At 48.3% G+C, this 20081-nt stretch overlaps 1 protein-coding gene and 2 long non-coding RNA genes across 10 annotated transcripts in view; 1 reads left to right on the forward strand and 2 right to left on the reverse strand.

Moving 5' to 3' along the window:
- Positions 1–20081, reverse strand: part of LOC310853040 — a 484331-nt gene that overhangs the window by 365915 nt on the left and 98335 nt on the right. The gene's annotated exons all lie outside the window — the stretch shown is intronic.
- DYSF (dysferlin) overlaps positions 1–20081 on the forward strand; it is a 180428-nt gene that overhangs the window by 150966 nt on the left and 9381 nt on the right. For all 8 annotated transcript variants that reach the window (XM_083757042.1, XM_083757038.1, XM_083757040.1 and 5 more), the window contains 8 exons: positions 50–189; positions 1934–2022; positions 3218–3313; positions 5545–5686; positions 12026–12125; positions 14077–14246; positions 15526–15635; positions 16554–16701. In XM_083757042.1, coding sequence (XP_083613168.1) covers positions 50–189; positions 1934–2022; positions 3218–3313; positions 5545–5686; positions 12026–12125; positions 14077–14246; positions 15526–15635; positions 16554–16701 — 995 coding nt within the window. The remainder of the gene's footprint in view (positions 1–49; positions 190–1933; positions 2023–3217; positions 3314–5544; positions 5687–12025; positions 12126–14076; positions 14247–15525; positions 15636–16553; positions 16702–20081) is intronic.
- The window catches only part of LOC310853044, a 182502-nt gene that overhangs the window by 82574 nt on the left and 79847 nt on the right, over positions 1–20081 (reverse strand). The window lies entirely within an intron of this gene.

Genomic DNA, 20081 nt, shown 5'->3' on the forward strand with positions numbered 1-20081 from the left:
TAGTTGGCCGGTTCCCTGCTGCAGTCTCCTCCTTCTCTCTTTCATTTAGATGATGGCAAGCCCCCCAACCCACACCTGGGTCCCCCAGAGGAGAGGCTCGCCTTGTACGCCCTGCAGAAGCAAGGCCTGGTCCCCGAGCACGTCGAGACAAGGCGACTGTACAGCCCCTTGCAACCGGACATCGAGCAGGTAAGACCCGGGTGGGAGAGGCAGCAGTGAGTCTCAGGGTGCAGCTGTCATCGTCTTGAAAGCCCTTCTGTGTCAGGCCAGTGCCTGAGGGGGAAATCACGCCCCAAAATAGCCAGATGAAAGATGGAATGCAGTAGGGATATGATAATCTTTATTGTCATTGTCCCATACAGAACAACGAAATTGAAAAAATCTACAGCAGACATTCAAAAACCAGCAAGCCTGCTATCCCAGCTATCCTAGCCTGGTTAACCCCCTAAAATACACCATAATTAAAGGCAATATACTCCCACAGAGACTACATTAAAGGTAAAGGGACCCCTGACGTTAGGTCCAGTCACGGACGACCCTGGGGTGCGGCGCTCATCTTGCTTTACTGGCCAAGGGAGCCGGCATACAGCTTCCGGGTCATGTGGCCAGCATGACTAAGCTACTTCTGGCAAACCAGAGCAGCACATGGAAACGCCATTCACCTTCCCGCCGGAGCGGTACCTATTTATCTACTTGCACTTTGACTGCTTTCAAACTGCTAGGTGGGCAGCAGCAGGGACTGAGCAACGGGTGCTCACCCCGTCGCGGGGATTCGAACCGCCAACCTTCTGATCGGCAAGTCCTAGGCTCTGTGGTTTAACCCACAGCGCCACCTGCGTCCCTATCATTATCCCATACAGAACAACAAAATTAAAAAAGTCTACATCAGACATACAAAAACCAACAAGCTTGCTATCCCAGCCTGGTTAACCCCCTAAAAATACCCCATAATTAAATGCAATATACTCCCAAAGAGAGTACCTTACACTGCGTTTAAAACCAAAATCGCATTTGGATAAAAACTGTTTCTCAGGTGGCTAGTCCTAGTCTTTATAACCCTGGACCTTCTTCCAGAAGGCAAAAACTAAAAGAGATCATTTCCGGGGTGCGCATTATCCTGAACTATCTCTGCAGCTTTCTTATGACACCTGGAAGCATAGATTTGATACAAGGTGGGAAGAATGCACCCAATTACCTTATTTTTTGCTCTATAAGACTCACTTTTTCCTTCCTAAAAAGTAAGGGGAAATGTGTGTGCGTTTTATGGAGCGAATGCAGGCTGCGCAGCTATCCCAGAAGCCAGAACAGCAAGAGGGATTGCTGCTTTCACTGCGCAGTGATCCTTCTTGCTGTTCTGGCTTCTGAGATTCAGAATATTTTTTTTCTTGTTTTTCTCCTCCTAAAACTAGGTGCGTCTTGTGGTCTGGTGCGTCTTATAGAGCGAAAAATGCGGTATTCTCTCCGCAGTCTTTACAACTGTGGACAGCATTGTTTTTTCCTTGACTGTGCAGCTCTCAAACTACACACAGGACAAAGATTTACATCAGCAGTTCCCAAACGTTTGGGGCCACCATCTCGTTCGTTCCATGAACTCATCCATAGCGCCCCTTCTGTGCCCAAAGTTATTGGGCTCCGCCTGTCTAGATTTCACTTTGTATTGCCGAGAGGTGATGCTTTGAGGGCCTACTGCGCAAAGCAACAAAAGCCAAAGCATCCCTGAAGCTCTCACAACCAACCCCAGCGGGGGAATTTGAACTCATGCCTTTATCTTGCCTCTCAGGTTTGTCTTTTTCCCGGAAATATCCAGCTTCCAGAAGAAACCCCTTGTCCCCTTTCTGTCAATTCCTCTCTCCAGAAGAAGGGAGATGGAGCAGGGCTGTCTGAGCTCCCGGAATGAACTCTCCCTGCCTCATAGCCTCTTTTCTCATTTCAGGGAAAAATCCAGATGTGGGTCGATGTGTTTCCCAAATCCTTGGGGCCGCCCGGGCCCCCATTCAATGTGACCCCACGGAAAGCAAAGAGGTAATACAGACTCCTATTTGCCTCTGTCATACACTCACACCCACACCACAAAAATTGCCCTGCTGGACAATCGCAAATATCCTTCGATTCCTTCATTGAGGGGGGTTGGACTTGATGACCCTCGGGGTCCCCCATTCCAGCTCTACAATTATATGATTCTATGAGTTTATTTAATCCCCTACCAAAGCCATCCAAGATGGCAGCTGGTCTGTGGCTGCATCCAAACCGTGCATTGAAAACACCCTCCAAGGAGGTTGAGGGCACAATTGTCATATGTGGTGGGGTTGCACAAAAATTAAACGCTTTTGGGATATCATGTATGAAGAATTAAAGAAAATGTTCAAAGGAACATTTGTAAAAAACAAACAAACCAGAAGCCTTCCTTCTAGGTATTTTGTCAACAGATATCCCAGGTGATAAGAAAAGAATATTTTTATACGCAACAACAGCAGCGAGAATGTTGGTTGCCAGAGATTGGAAGGGAGAGAAAATCCCATTGAAGGAGGAATGGCAGATAAAAATATTTGAGTATTTGGAACTTGCAAAAATGACAGAAATAATCAAAGGTTTACAAAAAAACCCCCCCAAAAGTTTACAAATGAGTGTGAATGTTACAGAGGGTATTTAAAAAAACATTGTTTCCAGCTAAAATCTTTAGCATGCCTGGACTAATTTTTTGCAAATTACATGGTTGATAAATATTGTATTGGATATAATATAGATGATGGTTAAGGTGATAAAGGATGCAGTAAAAAGAAAAAAGAAGAAAAAAGGAATAAAGCAGGGAAAAGACCCGCAGTGAGATAGACGGAAGTCACCCTTAAAAAGTAGAAGACTATCTAATCATGATTTAAGATCCTGAAGAAATATGGTGTTGAAACTTTTTCATTAAGTATGGGTGTTTCTTCATGATTTTTTCGATGTGTTTTGTGTATCTTGTGTTGTTTTGAAGGTGAATGGAAGACTTGTAATATCTAATGAAATCAATAAAAAGCGTTGCAAAATAAATAAATAAAGCAAGCGCTCTCCAAGGAATCCTGTTTAAGGTGGTTCATTAAGGGTCTGGGAACTGCAGCGCTGTGTGGGCCAAACTATAGTTCCCAGCATCCTTTGAGAGATGTGATTCCAGTGCAGGGTAGGTGACCATAGCCTAGATGCACCCACTGAACACAATCTCTTTCCCGTTGGGTTTCAGGTTCTACCTGCGCTGCATTATCTGGAACGCCAAAGACGTCATCCTGGACGACCTCAGCATCACGGGGGAGAAGATGAGTGACATCTACGTCAAAGGGTAGGCCATCCTGCTGGGGCGCAGGGGAGGTCCTGGAGATGGGCATCAGCCCCTTAGCATACAGTTACCAGACGTTCCCGGGGCCAGTCCCTGGATTTGCGAATCTGTCCCCAGACAAATTCTGTCCCCAGAATGTCCCCAGATTTGCAAATCTGTCCCTGGGACACGTGGCAGCAGCAGCCTCAGCAGCAAGGAGCCAGCCTGGTAGCTCGGTTGGCTCTGGCTGGCTTCAGGAGCTGCTCACTGCTCACTGCCCGCTGCTGTTGTTGAGTCGTTTAGTCTTGTCCGCCTCTTTGTGACCCCCCGGACCAGAGCACGCCAGGCACTCCTGTCTTCCACTCCCTCCCGCAGTTTGGTCAAACTCATGCTGGTAGCTTCCAGAACACTGTCCCACCATCTCGTCCTCCTTCGTCCCCTTCTCCTTGTTTCCTCCATCTTTGCCAACATCAGGGTCTTTTCCAGGGAGCCTTCTCTTCTCATGAGGTGGCCAAAGTCTTGGAGCCTCAGCTTCAGGATCTGTCCTTCCAGTGAGCACTCAGGGCTGATTTCCTTCAGAATGGAGAGGTTTGATCTTGCAGTCCATGGGACTTTCCAGAGTCTCTTCCAGCACCAGAATTCAAAAGCATCCTGTTGCTACTCAGCCTCAAAAAGAAAAGGGGGAAAAAGTGTCCCCGGATTCATTGAAAGCAATCTGGTAACCATACCTTAGCATCTGCTTTAAAATAGACCCAGGTGCCTTTTGGCATGTCCAGGTATCTTGCAGTCACTTGTCACAATGCTAAGGATGCACCTGTGCCAGAAAATTTACCCCCCAAAATAGCAGGCGCTCCTCCTACTCCTGTTTGAGTTCCAAGGTGCAAAGGAAGCTGATTTTCTCTCCCACCCGTAGACATTGATAGGTTGCTCAAAACTAGGTGGAAGAGGTCTGTCCCCCAGTTTTTAATTTGCTTTTTGAGATGAAAATACCTAAAAAGTAAAATGTATGTGACAACAGCTGCACGGATGCTACTAGCTCAGGGACCAAGGGGACCAAAACTTTGCAAAAGAATGGGAAAATTTATAATTTATTTAGGAGACCGTTGCAAGCAGATGAAATCATTAGCAGGATTTTAATCTCACTTGGAATGCAACAAATACAATGGCAAATATGGTTGGATGCAAAATATAGATTATGGAATTATATTGTAAATGTTGACAATACGATCCATGAGGGAATGGGGGAAAGTCTTGAGGTTCAGAGTAATCTCTATATATGGATACACATTTGCTATAATTTTATATTTGTAAAATCAAATAAAAATGATTTCATAAAAAAAGGAAAATGTTCTACCCCTGTCAGCTTGGAGTTAGGAACAGCTGCTAATTTCAGGCTGTAGCTTGTCTGGCTGGCTACAGTCATACCTCGGGTTACAGATGCGTTTTTGGCTCACCGCGCCGAACCCGGAAGTACCGGAACGGGTTACTTCTGGGTTTCAGTGCTCGTGCATGTGCAGAAGTGCTAAATTGCGCTTTGCGCATGTGCAGAAGTGCTGACTCACAACCCGTTGTGTGCAGACGTAGCGCTGCAGGTTGCAAATGCTGCGGGTTGCGAACGTGCCTCCCGCACGGATCACGTTCGCAACCTGAGCGTCCACTGTATTTTGAACATGTCCCTGATTTGCAAAAAAGAGCCCACCTTCATCCTCACTTGCACAGGTGTTATGTACTTAGTTGAATAGGATCCAAAATGCAGCAGTCTGATTGGTCCTAGAACAATAGAATCCAGAATGCAGCAGTCTGATTGGTCCTAGAACAATAGGATCCAGAATGCAGCAGTCTGATTGGTCCTAGAACAATAGGATCCAGAATGCAGCAGTCTGATTGGTCCTAGAACAATAGGATCCAGAATGCAGCAGTCTGATTGGTCCTAGGACAATAGAATCCAGAATGCAGCAGTCTGATTGATCCTAGGACAATAGAATCCAGAATGCAGCAGTCTGATTGGTCCGCAGGAGCCACTGAATCCAACTCCAGGTGGAAGTGAATCCGCAGCCTGATTGGCCTACAGGAGAATCCCGGAATTAGCCAATCACGTGGGGCCTATTGTGTAAATAATGTATATAAAGCAGACATTTCGGGGGAACTCCCATTGCTCACTACTATGAGCTGAATAAAGAGAATGAAATCCACTCTTGACTCTGAGTATCTTTCAACAACCATTGAGCAGCTGGACCTGTTTGCTCCTTTTGCAGGTGGCTGATCGGTTACGAAGAGAACAAGCAGAAGACGGACGTGCATTACCGGTCGATGGGAGGCGAAGGGAATTTCAACTGGAGGTTCGTCTTCCCCTTTGACTACCTCCCTGCCGAGCAGGTCTGCTGCGTCTCCAAGAAGGTGAGTATCCCTGGACTGAAGGAAGCTCTGTTGGTCCCAGGCTGTTTTCTGACGCAACAACAGCAACAGGGACTGACGCTACACAAAACACACACATACATACTCTTCCACTTCCAACATCTCCAGTCTCTACGACTGCATGGGCAGACCAGTGGCAGAGTTTGGGGCTCTCAAATTTTAGCGGCACCCCGTGTGATGCCAAAATTTGGCGCTCTCCCTCAGTCAGGCTGGCTAATAATAATAATAATAATAATAATAATAATAATAATTTAACCAGGTGACAGCAAAAACTGCAAAAAAATTAGCAGGGACAATTAGAATAAGATCTATTACAGTGGTACCTTGGTTCTCAAATGCCTTAGTTGTTGAATAAATTGGCTCCAGAACGCCGAAAACCTGGAAGTAAGTAAGAAGCCGAATGTCCGATGCAGCTCCTGCAGCCAATCAGAAACCGCGACTTGGTTTTGGAATGGTTTCAGGAGTTGAACAGACTCCTGGAACGGATTAAGTTTGAGAACCAAGGTACCACTGTATTTCATCATTGATGTAAACCTCCAAAATGTATTTTGTATAGTTAAGTTTTCACCTCTATCTTCAGTACACTATATTTTATTTTATTGCTATGGCTAGCGGCTGATAAAATAAAGATTCTCCTGATCTGATATAACAGTAATAATAATAATAATAATAATAATAATAATAATAATAATCACCTCGAGGCAAATAGAAGGGGAAGAAATGGAGGCAGTGAGAGATTTTACTTACTTGGGCTCCAGCAGCCACGAAATTAAAAGATGCCTGCTCCTTGGGAGAAAGGCAATGGTAAACCTAGACAGCATCTTAAAAAGCAGAGACATCACCTTGCCAACAAAGGTCCGTATAGTTAAAGCCATGGTTTTCCCAGTAGTGATGTATGGAAGTGAGAGCTGGACCATCAAAAAGGCTGATCACTGAAGAATTGATGCTTTTGAATTCTGGTGCTGGAGGAGACTCTTGAGAGTCCCATGGGCTGCAAGAAGATCAAACCTCTCCATTCTTAGGGAAATCAGCCCTGAGTGCTCACTGGAAGGACAGATCCTGAAGCTGAGGCTCCAAGACCTTGGCCACCTCATGAGAAGAGAAGACTCCCTGGAAAAGACCCTGATGTTGGGAAAGATGGAGGGCACAAGGAGAAGGGGATGACAAAGGACGAGATGGTTGGACAGCATGAGTTTGACCAAACTGCAGGAGGCAGTGGAAGACAGGAGTGCCTGGCGTGCTCTGGTCCAGGGGGTCACGAAGAGGCGGACACGACTAAACGACTAAACAACAACAACAACAACAATTTATTTGTACCCTGCCCATCTAACTGGGTTGCCCGTGCAACCCTGGCCCATCTTGCCCTGAGCACGTCTTGTGTTCTGTCTGCTGCCGAAAACGTGGCCCGGTGCACCCCACCCCCCTGCAAAAGCGACGGCTCTCCAAAAAAGCCTCGAGCAATCACCCCCCGCTGCACCAATATTGATTCCCCCTCCCCATGCACCAGCCGTCGCTGGGTGCAGGAAACAAACAGCTTGTAAAAGGTTTTGCAAAGGTAGAAATAATGAGTGACAAGCTGGGCTCTGGAGGCGGGAGACGCATTCCTCTCCGGTGGGTTTTGATCTCGCCATGTGCCGTTTGAAGTCCAGCTTCATTACTTGTGGCCGTAAAAAAGAAGAAGAGAGAAATTTTTTTGCGGGGGGGAGATGAGAAGCAAAGCGGCACAGGCTTGAAGTTCAAACCGAAACCCTCAGATGGAAAAGTATTCTGCCGCAGCGGCACCTGCCCTGAAGAGAGCCAGCTGAGGTGGCAGGCGAGGCCTGCAGGCGTTTTGGGCAAAGCAGCTGCGGAAGGAAAGGGCCCATGTGGTGGGGGCCTCCCTGAAAGGTGGCGCTGTGCCCTCAAAATGGATCTGGGCTTTCAGGGTGCTGTGCATCCAAGACATTTCCAAGCCCTCTGTATCTGGACCACACCTTAGATAAACATGGTAGAAGAATCCTCTACGCCCCTTCATTTTCTCCTAGGACATGTAGCCGTGCCATCCAAATCTCAGGCCCTATCCCTTGTTGTTGTTGTTTAGTCATTTAGTCGTGTCCGCCTCTTCGTGACCCCCTGGACCAGAGCACGCCAGGCACTCCGGTCTTCCACTGCCTCCCACAGTTTGGACAAACTCATGTTCGTAGCTTCGTCCCAGCATCTCATCCTCCGTCATCCCCTTCTCCTTGTGCCCTCCATCTTTCCCAACATCAGGGTCTTTTCCAGGATCTTCTCTTCTCCTGAGGTGGCCAAAGTCTTGGAGCCTCAGCTTCAGGATCTGTCCTTCCAGTGAGCACTCAGGGCTGGTTTCCTTAAGAATGGATAGGATTGATCTTCTTGCAGTCCAAGAGTCTCCTCCAGCACCATAATTCAAAAGCATCACTTATTCGGCGATCAGCCTTCTTTATGGTCCAGCTCTTACTTCTGCCCTATCCCTACAGATCCAAAATATAGTGGTACTCTCAGTCAAGTAGAGGAGAGTTCCAGAGGGCACATTTCATGTGTAGAAACTGGGATGATTCTCGGAGAATAAGCTATACAGTGGTACCTCGGGTTACATACGCTTCACATTACATACGCTTCAGGTCCGCTAACCCAAAAATATTACCTCAGGTTAAGAACTTTGCTTCAGGATGAGAACAGAAATCGTGCATCAGCAGCAGGAGACCCCGTTAGCTAAAGTCATGCTTCAGGTTAAGAACAGTTTTAGGTTAAGAACAGACCTCCAGAACAAATTAAGTACATAACATTAAGTACAGAGGTGCCACTGTACCTGCATCTTTTAATCTAATCCACTCTTTTACCCACACCAAACATGCAGCTTCATAATACATCTCCATATGTGGAAGCACAAAGCCTCCTCTATCCTTCCCTCCTATGAGTATTTCATACTTGTACCTTGGCCTGGCGTGCTCTCTTCCATGGGGTCACAAAGAGTCGGACATGACTAAACGACTAAACAACAACAACAACAACAACCTTGGTCTTTCCCCCCGCCATACAAAATTTCTTTGATATTTTTTCCATTGTTTGAAACAATCTGTGGCTCCTTCTATTCAGCCATGCCTTCCTGGGACTGAGGTACAGAATCACAGAATTGTAGCACTGCAAGGGAACCTGAGGGTCATCCAGTCCAACCCCCTGCAAGGCAGGAAACTCAGCTCAAGCATCCAAGACAGGTGGCCATCCAGCCTCTGCTCAGAAACCTCCAAGGAAGGAGAGAACACAACCTCCTTCATTTCTTCTGCCCCAAATCTCCCAGCGTTCAGCTTCCTTGGATGTCTGCAAGTCCTCGTGCTAAGAGAGAGGGAGAAAACCCTTTTTCTTCCCACTTTCTCCCTGCCAGGCGTCATTTCGTAAACTTCAATCTATCAAGTTGCCTCTTTCTCACCTTTTCTCTGAACTAAAAAGTCGCAAACGTGGAAGCTGCTCCACCCCCTTTGTCATTTTGGACAATATCCTTTTTGAGGTGAAGCCAACAGAGCTTTACACAACATTCTGTATGTGGTGGCACCATCGGTAAAGATAAGGATAAGAAGAAGAAGAGGAGGAGGAGGAGGAAGAGGAGGAGTTTGGACTTGATATCCTGCCTTTCACTCCCCGTAAGGAGTCTCAAAGCGGCTAACATTCTCCTTTCCTTTCTCTCCCACAACAAACACTGTGTGAGGTGAGTGGGGCTGAGAGACTGGCCCAAGGTCACCCAGCAGCTGCAGGTGGAGGAGCGGGGTAGCAAACCCGGTTCACCAGATTACGAGTCCACCGCTCTAACCACTACACCACACTGTAAATGACCCCTGGATGGTTAAATCCAGTCAAAGGCGACGATGGGGTTGCGGCGCTCATCTTGCTTTCAGGCCGAGGGAGCTGGTGTTTGTCCACAGACAGCTTTCCAGGTCATGTGGCCAGCAGGACTACACTGCTTCTGGTGCAACGGGACACCATGACGGAAACAAGAGCACATGGAAATGCCGTTTACCTTTCTGCCGCAACGGTACCTATTTATCTACTTGCACTGGTGTGCTTTTGAACTGCTAGGTTGGCAGGAGCTGGGACAGAGTGATGGGAGCTCACCCCGTTGCAGGGATTCAAACTTCTGACCATTCAATCGGCAAGCCCAAGAGGCTCAGTGGTTTAGACCACAGCGCCCATAGATTTATATAATGGCATTATGATATGGCCAGTTTTGTTTTCTGCTCCTTTCCCAATGCCCCCTGCTATGAAATTTGCCTTCTTCTCACAGAGTGGGAGAACGTCCTTGAGTGATGAACAGGCATGGAGACCTGGTGTCTGCGGTCTCTGGCACAGACCTCTCTGGGATGGCGCACTTGTGTCAAATGCCCAGCTCTCATGAGGTGTCACCTGAGCTGCTGGAAGTCGGTGTGTGTGTGATAGATAAGATAAAACAATATTTGCATTAGCCAATGGCCATAGCAACAGTAAAACATTACAGTATATGCAGAAAAGGAAGTTTGAAATAAGAGCACAATTTAAAGTCCTGAATCAGCCGTCAGTTAGTGGCCCTTATTCTGATTGCCCCTGCTATGAACCTGGCGACCTTTGCTATTATCTGCTCATTTTGTTCTGATGGAAGAAAGGACATTGAGGCAGTGGTTGAGCGCCCTGAGATGCTTAGTACGAGTGGGGTGATGATCTCATTCCTCAGGTCTTTGTAGAGAGCGCAAGACAGGAGGATGTCTGCCACTGTTTCGGTTCTGCCATCTCCACAGGGGCAAAGGCGTTTCTCAGGCGGGATCTTTTGGAACCGACCCTCGAGTACCACAGATGGCAAAACATCCAGTCTTGCAAGTGTAAAAGCACGTCTGTATTTTGGCATAATACGTTTGTGCAGATATGGGCCCGGAGAATCAAAATGGAGAGGTGGAAAATGGACATACCAGGGCAGAATTTCCTTATAGTGGCCAGGTTGTTCTGATGCTCGATATCTTTTAGACGTTGACCAATTGACTGTTTGCTTTAGTAGGGCCCATAGTGAGTAACCGGTGGGGGGGCAGAGTGAATGAGCTCCCGCACCACCCAAAGGTGCTCCTGGCCCCAGCACATGAACGAACCCTGGGACTGAATCAGCGGCCAACATGGAATTCCAATCTGGATTTGCCAGGCCTGCTCTGCTCCCCTGTTGGGCTCCACCCTCTCTCCAGATCATCGTTCCTCATTATTTTATTCCGAAGCGTCAAGCCGGGCTTGTAAACCCCCTCCTCCCGAAAGAAACGGAGCCAGGAAGCTCTTTCGGTGCGCACCTTTACTTTGGAGGTATTTGTAATTGTGCCTCGAAGCTGACACCTTGAGGTTAATCCTACGTGAGGCCGTTTCCCCCAGATGTTGCTCTGGAGGCCTCCTCTCGCCATTGTCTGAGGCGATGGGGCCCCCACTGGTCCTCTGGGGAGCTCATTACGAAGATGGATACTTTGTGTGCCTCCCTGGAATGTTCTCCCAGATGTTTGTTTTGAGCTGGTTTCATTCCGACCCCCAGCAAAAAGAGAGATTTCGGTCCTCCCTGGCAGTGGAGAGGCTAGTTCTTCCACCCTGACCTCCTCGCAGGCTGCTACCCAGTTATCCATGCCCCGTAGCCTCGGGGGCCCTGTCCAATTTGGCAAGGTGCTCTGGAGGCTGCCCAGCTGGTGTAAAAGCTCCCACATGTGGTCAGAAGGCTTTCTTTCATACAATGGCTGGTGCAAACCAGTTGAACAGCGAGTTCATCGCAGGGGGTTAAACGAGATGCCCCTTTGGGTCTCTTCAAGCTCTGTAATTCTGTGCTTCTGTGATTCGCCACTGATGCCATGCCCTACCTCAATACTTTTTTAAAAATTCTGTGCTGAGAAAATATTAATTCTGCATCCGGATTTAAAGATGGAAATTAAATAAATGTGCCCAGCCCTGCCTCGATTAGTCTATATCTACTGGTTAGTTTTGTGGCTTTGTTTCAACATTGTCTGCACTTGTTTTGAATGTGTTATTTCTGGATCCTTCCCTGGGATGATTTGGTGATAAATAAATAAAGGTGATGGGGGAGGGGCGATTGATTCAGACGGGGGCTGATGCCCACCCATTGCCTGCTGTAATTCATGCTCAACTCCTAATGGCAGCTTCTTAGAGTTCACCTCTTGATCCTTAAAAATGCTGCCGCCATCTTTAAATGCTGGGATTCTTGATGTTGGTGGAAACACTCAAACCTAGCCTTCAGTTTAGCTGATAAAATGAAAGAAACCAGAATATTCATCCTTCTAACGGAGCATTTCCTGTCTTCCCATGTTTGTATAAATGCAGGAGCATTTCTGGAGCCTGGACAAGACAGAGAACAAAGTTCGTCCGCAGCTGGTCCTTCAGATCTGGGACAACGACAAGTTCTCTTTTGATGACTACCTGGGTGAGTGGCAAGTGTCTCTTCCCCCTTTGGGCTGTCTTTGAACTCTTTGCCCTGCATTTCACTCTGCTGTCCTCGTCGCTTAACTTGTAGCATTTCCAAAAATTAGTTTTGGGATTGGTGGATGCACAGCCAGGCATAGTTTCCCTCTGGACTCTTTGACTGTGCATGCATTGAAGCACAGGAAGGAAACTTGATATGGCATCAGGATTTTTTCCTGTGCCAAGACATCGCCAGTGCAAAGAAGCAGCATTGGGCATGGAGGCCCATGCAAAAACCAAGAGGAACATTGAAAGCTGGAGCAAATCAGTGTGCTTTGAGCAGTTGGAACCAAGCCCAGAATTTAAATGCAGGAGAATTTCCCAGGCCTGTGTACAGGTGAACCACTGTGCATAGGTGACCTGCCACTGGTTGGCAGCCACAATATGGAACTGATCAAACTGGCAGCTGTCTGGCAGCTGTGACTTGTGCGGGAGCCCATAAAGCAGACCCAGACAGTCTCCTTTTGAGAGATGGTTGAACTCATTTTCTGTTCTTCCCAACACTGGCGCATGCCCAGCAAGGCTGAGTAGGTGTTGCTTACTCTTCCAAAGAGGAAAGGCTTCTCTTCTGTTCACAAGTATTGCCTTACAGTGGCATTGAGTGACCCCATACAGTGGTACCTCGGAAGTCGAACAGAATCTGTTCCAGAAGACTGTTCGACGTCCAAAACATTTGGAAACCAAGGCACGGCTTCCGATTGGCTGCAGGAAACTCCTGCAGCCAATTGTAAGCTGCATCGAATGTTCGGGTTCCAAAGAACATTCACAAACCAAAACACTCACTTCTGGGTTTGCGGCGTTCGGGAGCCAAAACATTAGACTCCCAAGGCGTTCGGCTTCCAAGGTACAACTGTACAACCATTCAACATCGGCCTTGCAAATTGCCATTCCTCCAATCATCTGCCGCCAGTGTGGATTCTTAGTAGACCACAAATTGCCATGAGTCCACAGTGTGATGTAGCAGCAGCAAATAAAAAAAAATGCTAATGCTGTTCTAGGCTGCATCCACAGAAGTCCAGTGTCCAGATCAAGGGAAGTCCTAGCCCCACTCTATCCTGTCTTGGTCAGACCACACCTGGAGTCCATTGTCCAGTTCTAGGCACCACAATTTAAGATGGATATTGACAAGCTGGAACATGTGCAGAGGAGGGTGACCAAGATGATCAAGGGTCTGGAAACCTAGCCTGATGAGGATCTGGGTATCCTTAGCCTGGAAAAGAGGAGACTGAGAGGAGATCTGAGAGCCATCTTCAAATATCTCAAGGGCTGCCACATGGAAGATGCAACAAGCTTGTTTTCTGTTGCTCCAGACACAAACAAATGGATTCAAATGACAAGAAAGGAGAGTCTAACTAAACCTTAGGAAGAACTTTCTGATGGTGAGAGCTCTCCAACTGTGGAATGGACTTCCTCGGAAGATGGTGGACTCTCCTCTCTTGGAGGTGTTTAAACAGATGTTAGATGGTCGCCTGTCAAGTCTTTTCTATCTGTGATTCCTTCATTGCAGGAATGACTCCTGGTGGCCCCTTCTAATGCTACAATTCTATCATTCCTTCCAGGTGACCAGAATGAAAGCATTTATGAAAGTCAGGTCTTTGTTCTCTGTTTCGGTCACAAATAAGTGACATCTATAACTGTGGGCAGCTGGGCTGTCAAAACCCCCTGCATGCTAGTAACTTCAGCAGACCGCTTATCTGGTCAAGGGTGGCGATGGCGAAAGCAACCTGTGTGTCCATATTGTGCGGAATCATGCTTCAAGCATGGAGTCGGTGGATGTTGGCTTCCACACCAAGGCAGTTGCCCACAAATAACACCCCTGTTGCTGGCAGAAGCTTGCCTAACCCAAGTCCTCTGCAGCTATCCAGCCTGCTTCATTCACAGCGCTGGGCTCCTCCTTTCTTCCCGCCTTGTAGGTTCCATCCAGCTGGATCTCAACCACATGCTGAAGCCAGTCAAGACAGCTGAGAAGTGCACAGTGGACCTGCTTGACTCCGCGGAGAGGGTGGTCTCGCTCTTCGAGCAGAAGACAGTGAAGGGCTGGTGGCCTTGTGTGGCAGAGGAGAACGGAGAAAAGACCATCGGAGTAGGTCCCTCTCTTCTCTTAAAAATCATTTTTATTAAATTTTCCATTTTAACAATCCAATCAAATCACATTAAATATTCCAAATTATACATATCAAATAATCTGAATATTCTGCCAAATTATGAATTTTTAATAGGACTTCCCATGCTTCAAGTTCGGAGTTCAACTCAAAGGTTCCTCTCTTCTCATTGCACAATGAAAGCCTTCTCTGGGTCGAGCAGGGGTGGCAGGATCTGGGCCACGACTGTGGGATCTGAGCTTGTGGGAACAGGCTAGGAAAGAGACCTTGGGATCGTGGCAGATCACTCAGTGAAAAGGCCTTCCTAGTGTACAGCAGGTGTGAAAAAGGAAAATTCCATGTTTAGGGATCATTTGGTAAGGCCTTAGAAAACAAGCGTGCCAGTCTCAGATATGCAAATCATTATACAAATCTACCATGTGACCTCGTTCAGAATACAGTGTGCAGTTCTCGAATTGATGGAGGTTCAGAAAAGTTCAAGGGGGTGGAGGAAAGGTTGCATTTGCATATTTTTAGCTTAGAGAAAAGTGGGGATGTGGTTGAAGAAGATTTTACAAGTTGTAATGAAAGCAGATAGGAAGATGCCGAACGCTAGAACCAAACAGAGTTGCCCGGGAAAGCTGAACGTTGGACGTTTCAGGGCAGACAAAAGAAAATGCTTCTTCACACACACAGTACATAGATAAATTGCGGGATTCGATGAATTAAGTTGCATTTCTATGCTTCTTTTCATCCAAATGAATCCCAAAGCGCCTTACAAACAAGAAATAACCATAACAGAACTGAACGCCGCAAGTACGACGTAAATCATAGAAAACAATGAACAAATCGTCAGTAAAGGAATTGCAATCTTGAAGTCGCTACTAACAAACCGGCAACTAAAAAGGAAGCTAAACACCACAGAGGTTTTCTGGGGTGGCCGTTCTGGGCCTTTACATCATCCTGAATCAGAAATGTACCTAAATATTCCGGGAAAATTAGACTCCTTGGGCTACATCTAACTCAGTCCTACTTAGAGCAGAACCATTAAAATTAAGGGGCAGGAAATTAGTTCTGTCTATTAATATCAGTGGGTCTGTGCTGAGTAGGACTAACATTGGATACAACCTTTTGTCTATCCAGCCAGGGTTCCCTGCCCTGACTGGCCTTGGCACTCCAGGGTCTCAGGCAGAGAAGGGTGTCTCCTCCCCTTGGTCTCCTCAGATCAGTGTTGTGGTCTTTGCATCTCAGTCCTCGAAATCCCCCTTTTCTCCCATACAGGGAAAGTTGGAAATGACCCTGGAGATCATCAGTGAGCAAGAGCATGACGAGAGGCCAGCTGGATTGGGCCGGGATGAACCAAACATGAATCCCAAGCTGGAAGACCCAAAGTAAGAGGAGTTCACAGTTGCCTTGGGTGCAAAAAGGGGCTCTGCGCCTGTGCTCCCTCAGTCCATGCTGAAGCAAACATTGGGAAGTGGGTTTGGGGGAAATGCCATGCCATGCAACAGGGCACTCCTTGCGTTGGTGTTGCAGTCTGTTGTTTTATCCCATTGCAACACCCCTTCTATTGCATCGTCCCATCTCTTGCATGGCCCTATCGTGTGGCGGTATAGTTAGGGAGACAGCCCACAGGTTCTGGGTAGCTTGAGACTTTAGAAGACCTCAGAAGACCTTAAGGTAAAGGTAAAGGTACCCCTGACCGTTAGGTCCAGTCGTGGATGACTCTGGGGTTGCACACTCATCTCGCTCTATAGGCCAAGGGAGCCGGTGTACAGCTTTCGGGTCATGTGGCCAGCATTACCAAGCTGCTTCTGGCGAACCGAAGCAGTGCACGGAAACACCATTTACCTTCCTGCCAGAGCGGTGCCTATTTAGCTACTTGCACTTGACGTGCTTTCGAACTGCTAGGTTGGCAGGAGCAGGGACCGAGCAATGGGAGCTCACCCCGTCGCGGGGTTTCGAACCGCCAACCTTCTGATCGGCAAGTCCTAGGCTCTGTTGTTTAGACCACAGCGCCACCCACGTCCCATGCGCCACCCACGTCCCATCAGAAGACCTTAGTGCAGAGTAATTTTACAGTGAAGGAGACAGGCGGAGGTCTTCACCCTGGTCTTGCCCATGCCTGTCTCTGTGGGCTTCTGAAAAGCCTGTGGTTGCCTCGACCTTCCATCTCAACCCTGCGATTACCCACGTGAGCGCCGAGGGATGTCTCTGTCCAAGGGCACTGGCCTTCTGAAGGGTATCTGGACCATCCTGGCACTGCTTCCAGGATTTCTGGGCCTAGCTGTGTCTCTCTTTGTCTGCAGGCGCCCAGAGACCTCCTTCCTGTGGTTTACCTCCCCCTACAAGACTCTGAAGTATATCCTGTGGAGACGGTTCAAGTGGGTCTTCCTCGTCTTCCTCTTAATCTTCATTGTGCTGCTCTTCCTGGGGATCTTCATCTACGCCTTCCCGGTAAGAACCACAGGGAGTTGGTTAGAAGATGAAATGCATGCACACTCCATGTCCAAAGTCATAGAATCGTAGAGGTGGAAGGGACACCAAGGGTCATCTAGCCTAACCCCCTGAAATGCAGGTATCTCAACCAAACGAGCATCTCTTTATAGCAGGGGTGAGGGACCCTTTTCAGCCTCCCATGAACACTGACTCTTTTTTTTTCCTGGGTCCACTTTTGCCCCGGTCTCCATTTCAAGGTGCTATTTCTCAATAGGCAATCCTAGAATTCTAGGCTTGGAAGGGACTCTGTTGGGTCATAGGCGTCTCTAAGAGAAGCATAACAAGAAAGCAGCTTGCTTGGGAGCCCAACTCCTTCTCGGTGCTCAGTGTGGAGAGTCTCCTGGAAAGTGTTCCCAGCTTGAATCGCTTAAAGATGGAGCAGGATGCTTTATGGAGAGTCACAGAGGCTGCGTTGCTCGTTCCTGGGGCTTGAAAGGAGCTTTCTCTGCCCCCTCCCGAGGCCTAAATGTGGAGGAAGGGGCTGCCGCCTCATTAATCTGGACGGCAGAGTTTCCTCCCCGCCCCCAGGCCAGTCCTAGCTACATTCCACCTGCCCAGCTTGGTACGGGGCAAAGTTCCTGAGTACCTCCGTTTTTAAGCGCCGGAATAATTCATGCGGTGCCGCGAGATGTCCAACACAAACCCCGATAAGAAAAACGACCCATTTGCCCTGGTCCCACACATAACAAATTCTGCGGCTGGGATATTAAAAACATACCTGCTTGGCCTGGAGAAGGGAGGGGAGGCCGAGGTGGCCAGGCAAATGAGGTGACAAATGGTCAGATCCTTTTGGGGTGCTGGTTCCTTGCAGGGCTCAGCGCTCCCCAGCAATGTGGCAGACTCCCCATGTTTTTATTCCTCTGTCACCCTGGACACATTAGCTGCCCAGGAATGCGGCCCTAACTCATTAGCTGCCAGGTGAAGCCCAGCCTCCCTTATCTGATGAGCTTCCCAGATGAACCCAAAGCAGCCAGCGAAGGTGGTGTTGTTGTGGTGAGGCTGCTGGGCACCTATCCTGATGTCCTTTTCAGTGTGCATCCATTTCTGTGCACGATGGGGAAGTTATGCATGGAATTGTAGGGTTGGGGGGACCACCAGGGTCATCCAGTCCAACCCCCTGCAAGGCAGGAATTGTGTGCTGGGCCTGGGGGTAACCTGTGAAACGCGGTCCAGGACCAGTCCAGAATCCAAAGGTTCTGCTAGGAGTCAGTCCGACAGGGCCAAGACAGGACACAAGGCAGGAAACCAGGCAAGGACACGTACAGGATCTCAGGCAGGTTCTGGCATACAGCAACGTTGCTCTCGCAACCTGGAGCAGGGTCCAACAGCCTTTTATCTTTGTCGGGGTAGCGGCCGGTCCTGATCCCCCGGTTTCGCCCGAAGGCAAGCACTCCTCCTGCGAGTACTCAGGTCTCTCCTTCTCTCAGACCTCAGTCTCTGCAGCTCGGGAGACGTCGGTGGGTGACTAGACCCAGAGGCTGCCTCAGCCTCCCCTGACCCAACCGGTAGTGGAGCAGCTGTAAGTGATGGCCCGGCTGGAGGCAATGAGGTCATCCCTGCATCTGGAGCCAGTGCAGGCTCAGGCCCCTGACTCGGCCCAGCTGGTGTTTGTTGCAGGGGAACCTATGCAGAGTGGGGCTCTTCAGGATCAGGCCCCATACTTGGTTCAGATAATGCCTGAGGCAAAGGATCCGGTGTGGACTGAGACTCCTCTGATTCCGAGTCTGAGCCAGAGTCCCAGGCCATCACAAATCGCAACTGAAACATCCCTGACAGATGTCTATCCAATAGCTGCTTATAAACCTCCATGGAAGGAGAGTCAGTCTTCCAAGGGATCACATTCTGCTTGCGAACAGATCTTACCCTTGGCAAACCCTCATTCATTACTGCTTGGACCCTGGAAAATTCAAGGCGGGCATCCTGGCTTGTTTCCAATCCGTGAATATCCCATATCTTTTGGCCAAAACAAGACAATGCCACAAATAAGAGCATTGGTACAACAGAAGAGGCCTAGTGGGCCAGGCCAAAGAGACCCATCTAGTCCAGCCTCCTGTTCTCACAGTGGCTAGCCAGATGCCCATTATGGGGAACCCCTAATCAGGATCCGAGCACAAGAGCAGATCTTCCCTCCTGCGGCTCCCAGCAGCTCAGAAGCATGCCACCTTGGACAGTGTTGGTGGTGCATGCCAGCCATCGTGGTTAGCAGCCACTGGTGACCTAATCCATTTCTAAAGCCAACAGGTTGACTCATGCAGGTCCTTCGTGGCCTCACTGTGATGCTTGACAAAACCGCAGGAAAATCTCCGCTTCATTAATTGTCGATCCCACTCCCCTAGGGCTGCCATTTCATCCATCGAAAATGGCGTCCAGGTGGAATTTTTGAAAAGCAGCTAAAATGTACAGGAACACCCGGGCTTATGACCATAAAGAAGGCTGATCGCCAAAGAATTGATGCTTTTGAATTCTGGTGCTGGAGGAGACTCTTGAGAGTCCCATGGACTGCAAGAAGATCAAACGTATCCATTCTGAAGGAAATCAGCCCTGAGTGCTCACTGGAAGGACAGATCCTGAAGCTGAAGCTCCAAGACTTTGGCCAGAAGAGAAGACTCCCTGGAAAAGACCCTGATGTTGGGAAAGATGGAGGGCGCAAGGAGAAGGGGACGACAGAGGACAAGATGGTGGGACAGTGTTCTTGAAGCTACCAGCATGAGTTTGACCAAACTGTGGGAGGCAGTGGAAGACAGGAGTGCCTGGCGTGCTCTGGTCCAGGGGGTCACGAAGAGTCGGACACGACTAAACAACAACAACATTGGCAGCCCTTAGAAGTGTTGATTTTTTTGGTGTTTTTCATAAAAAATATAGGTGAAAAACTTCTCTTTAGACAAGAAACCTCAACAACTTTTGTGTCTGGCTTTTCACTTTTTGAAATATGGCAACCCTACGCTCCACAGATCTTTTTAGAATATGGAACCAGATCCTCAGCATGTTTGCTCAGGTGTAAGATTGGCAGAGCATCTGCCTTGCCAGAAGAAGGTCTCAGGTTCCATCTCCAATGACCTTCTCCCATTAGGGCTGTGAGCGATAAGTGCCTGAAATCCTGGCAAGGTGGCTGCCAGTCTGTGCAGGCAGCACTGAGAAACATGGACTCTGTATAAGTCAGTGCCCTCTAAGACTTATGGCACAAGCCAAACCGTGTCTGCTCAGAAGTACAGTGGTACCTCGCAAGACGAAATTAATTCGTTCCGCGAGTTTTTTCTTCTTGCGAGTTTTTTGTCTTGCGAAGCACGGTTTCCCATAGGAATGCATTGAAAATCAATCAATGCGTTCCTATGGAAACC

The sequence above is a fragment of the Podarcis gaigeae genome (assembly GCF_964106915.1).
Source record: "Podarcis gaigeae genome assembly, chromosome: 9".
Lineage (NCBI taxonomy): Eukaryota > Metazoa > Chordata > Lepidosauria > Squamata > Lacertidae > Podarcis > Podarcis gaigeae.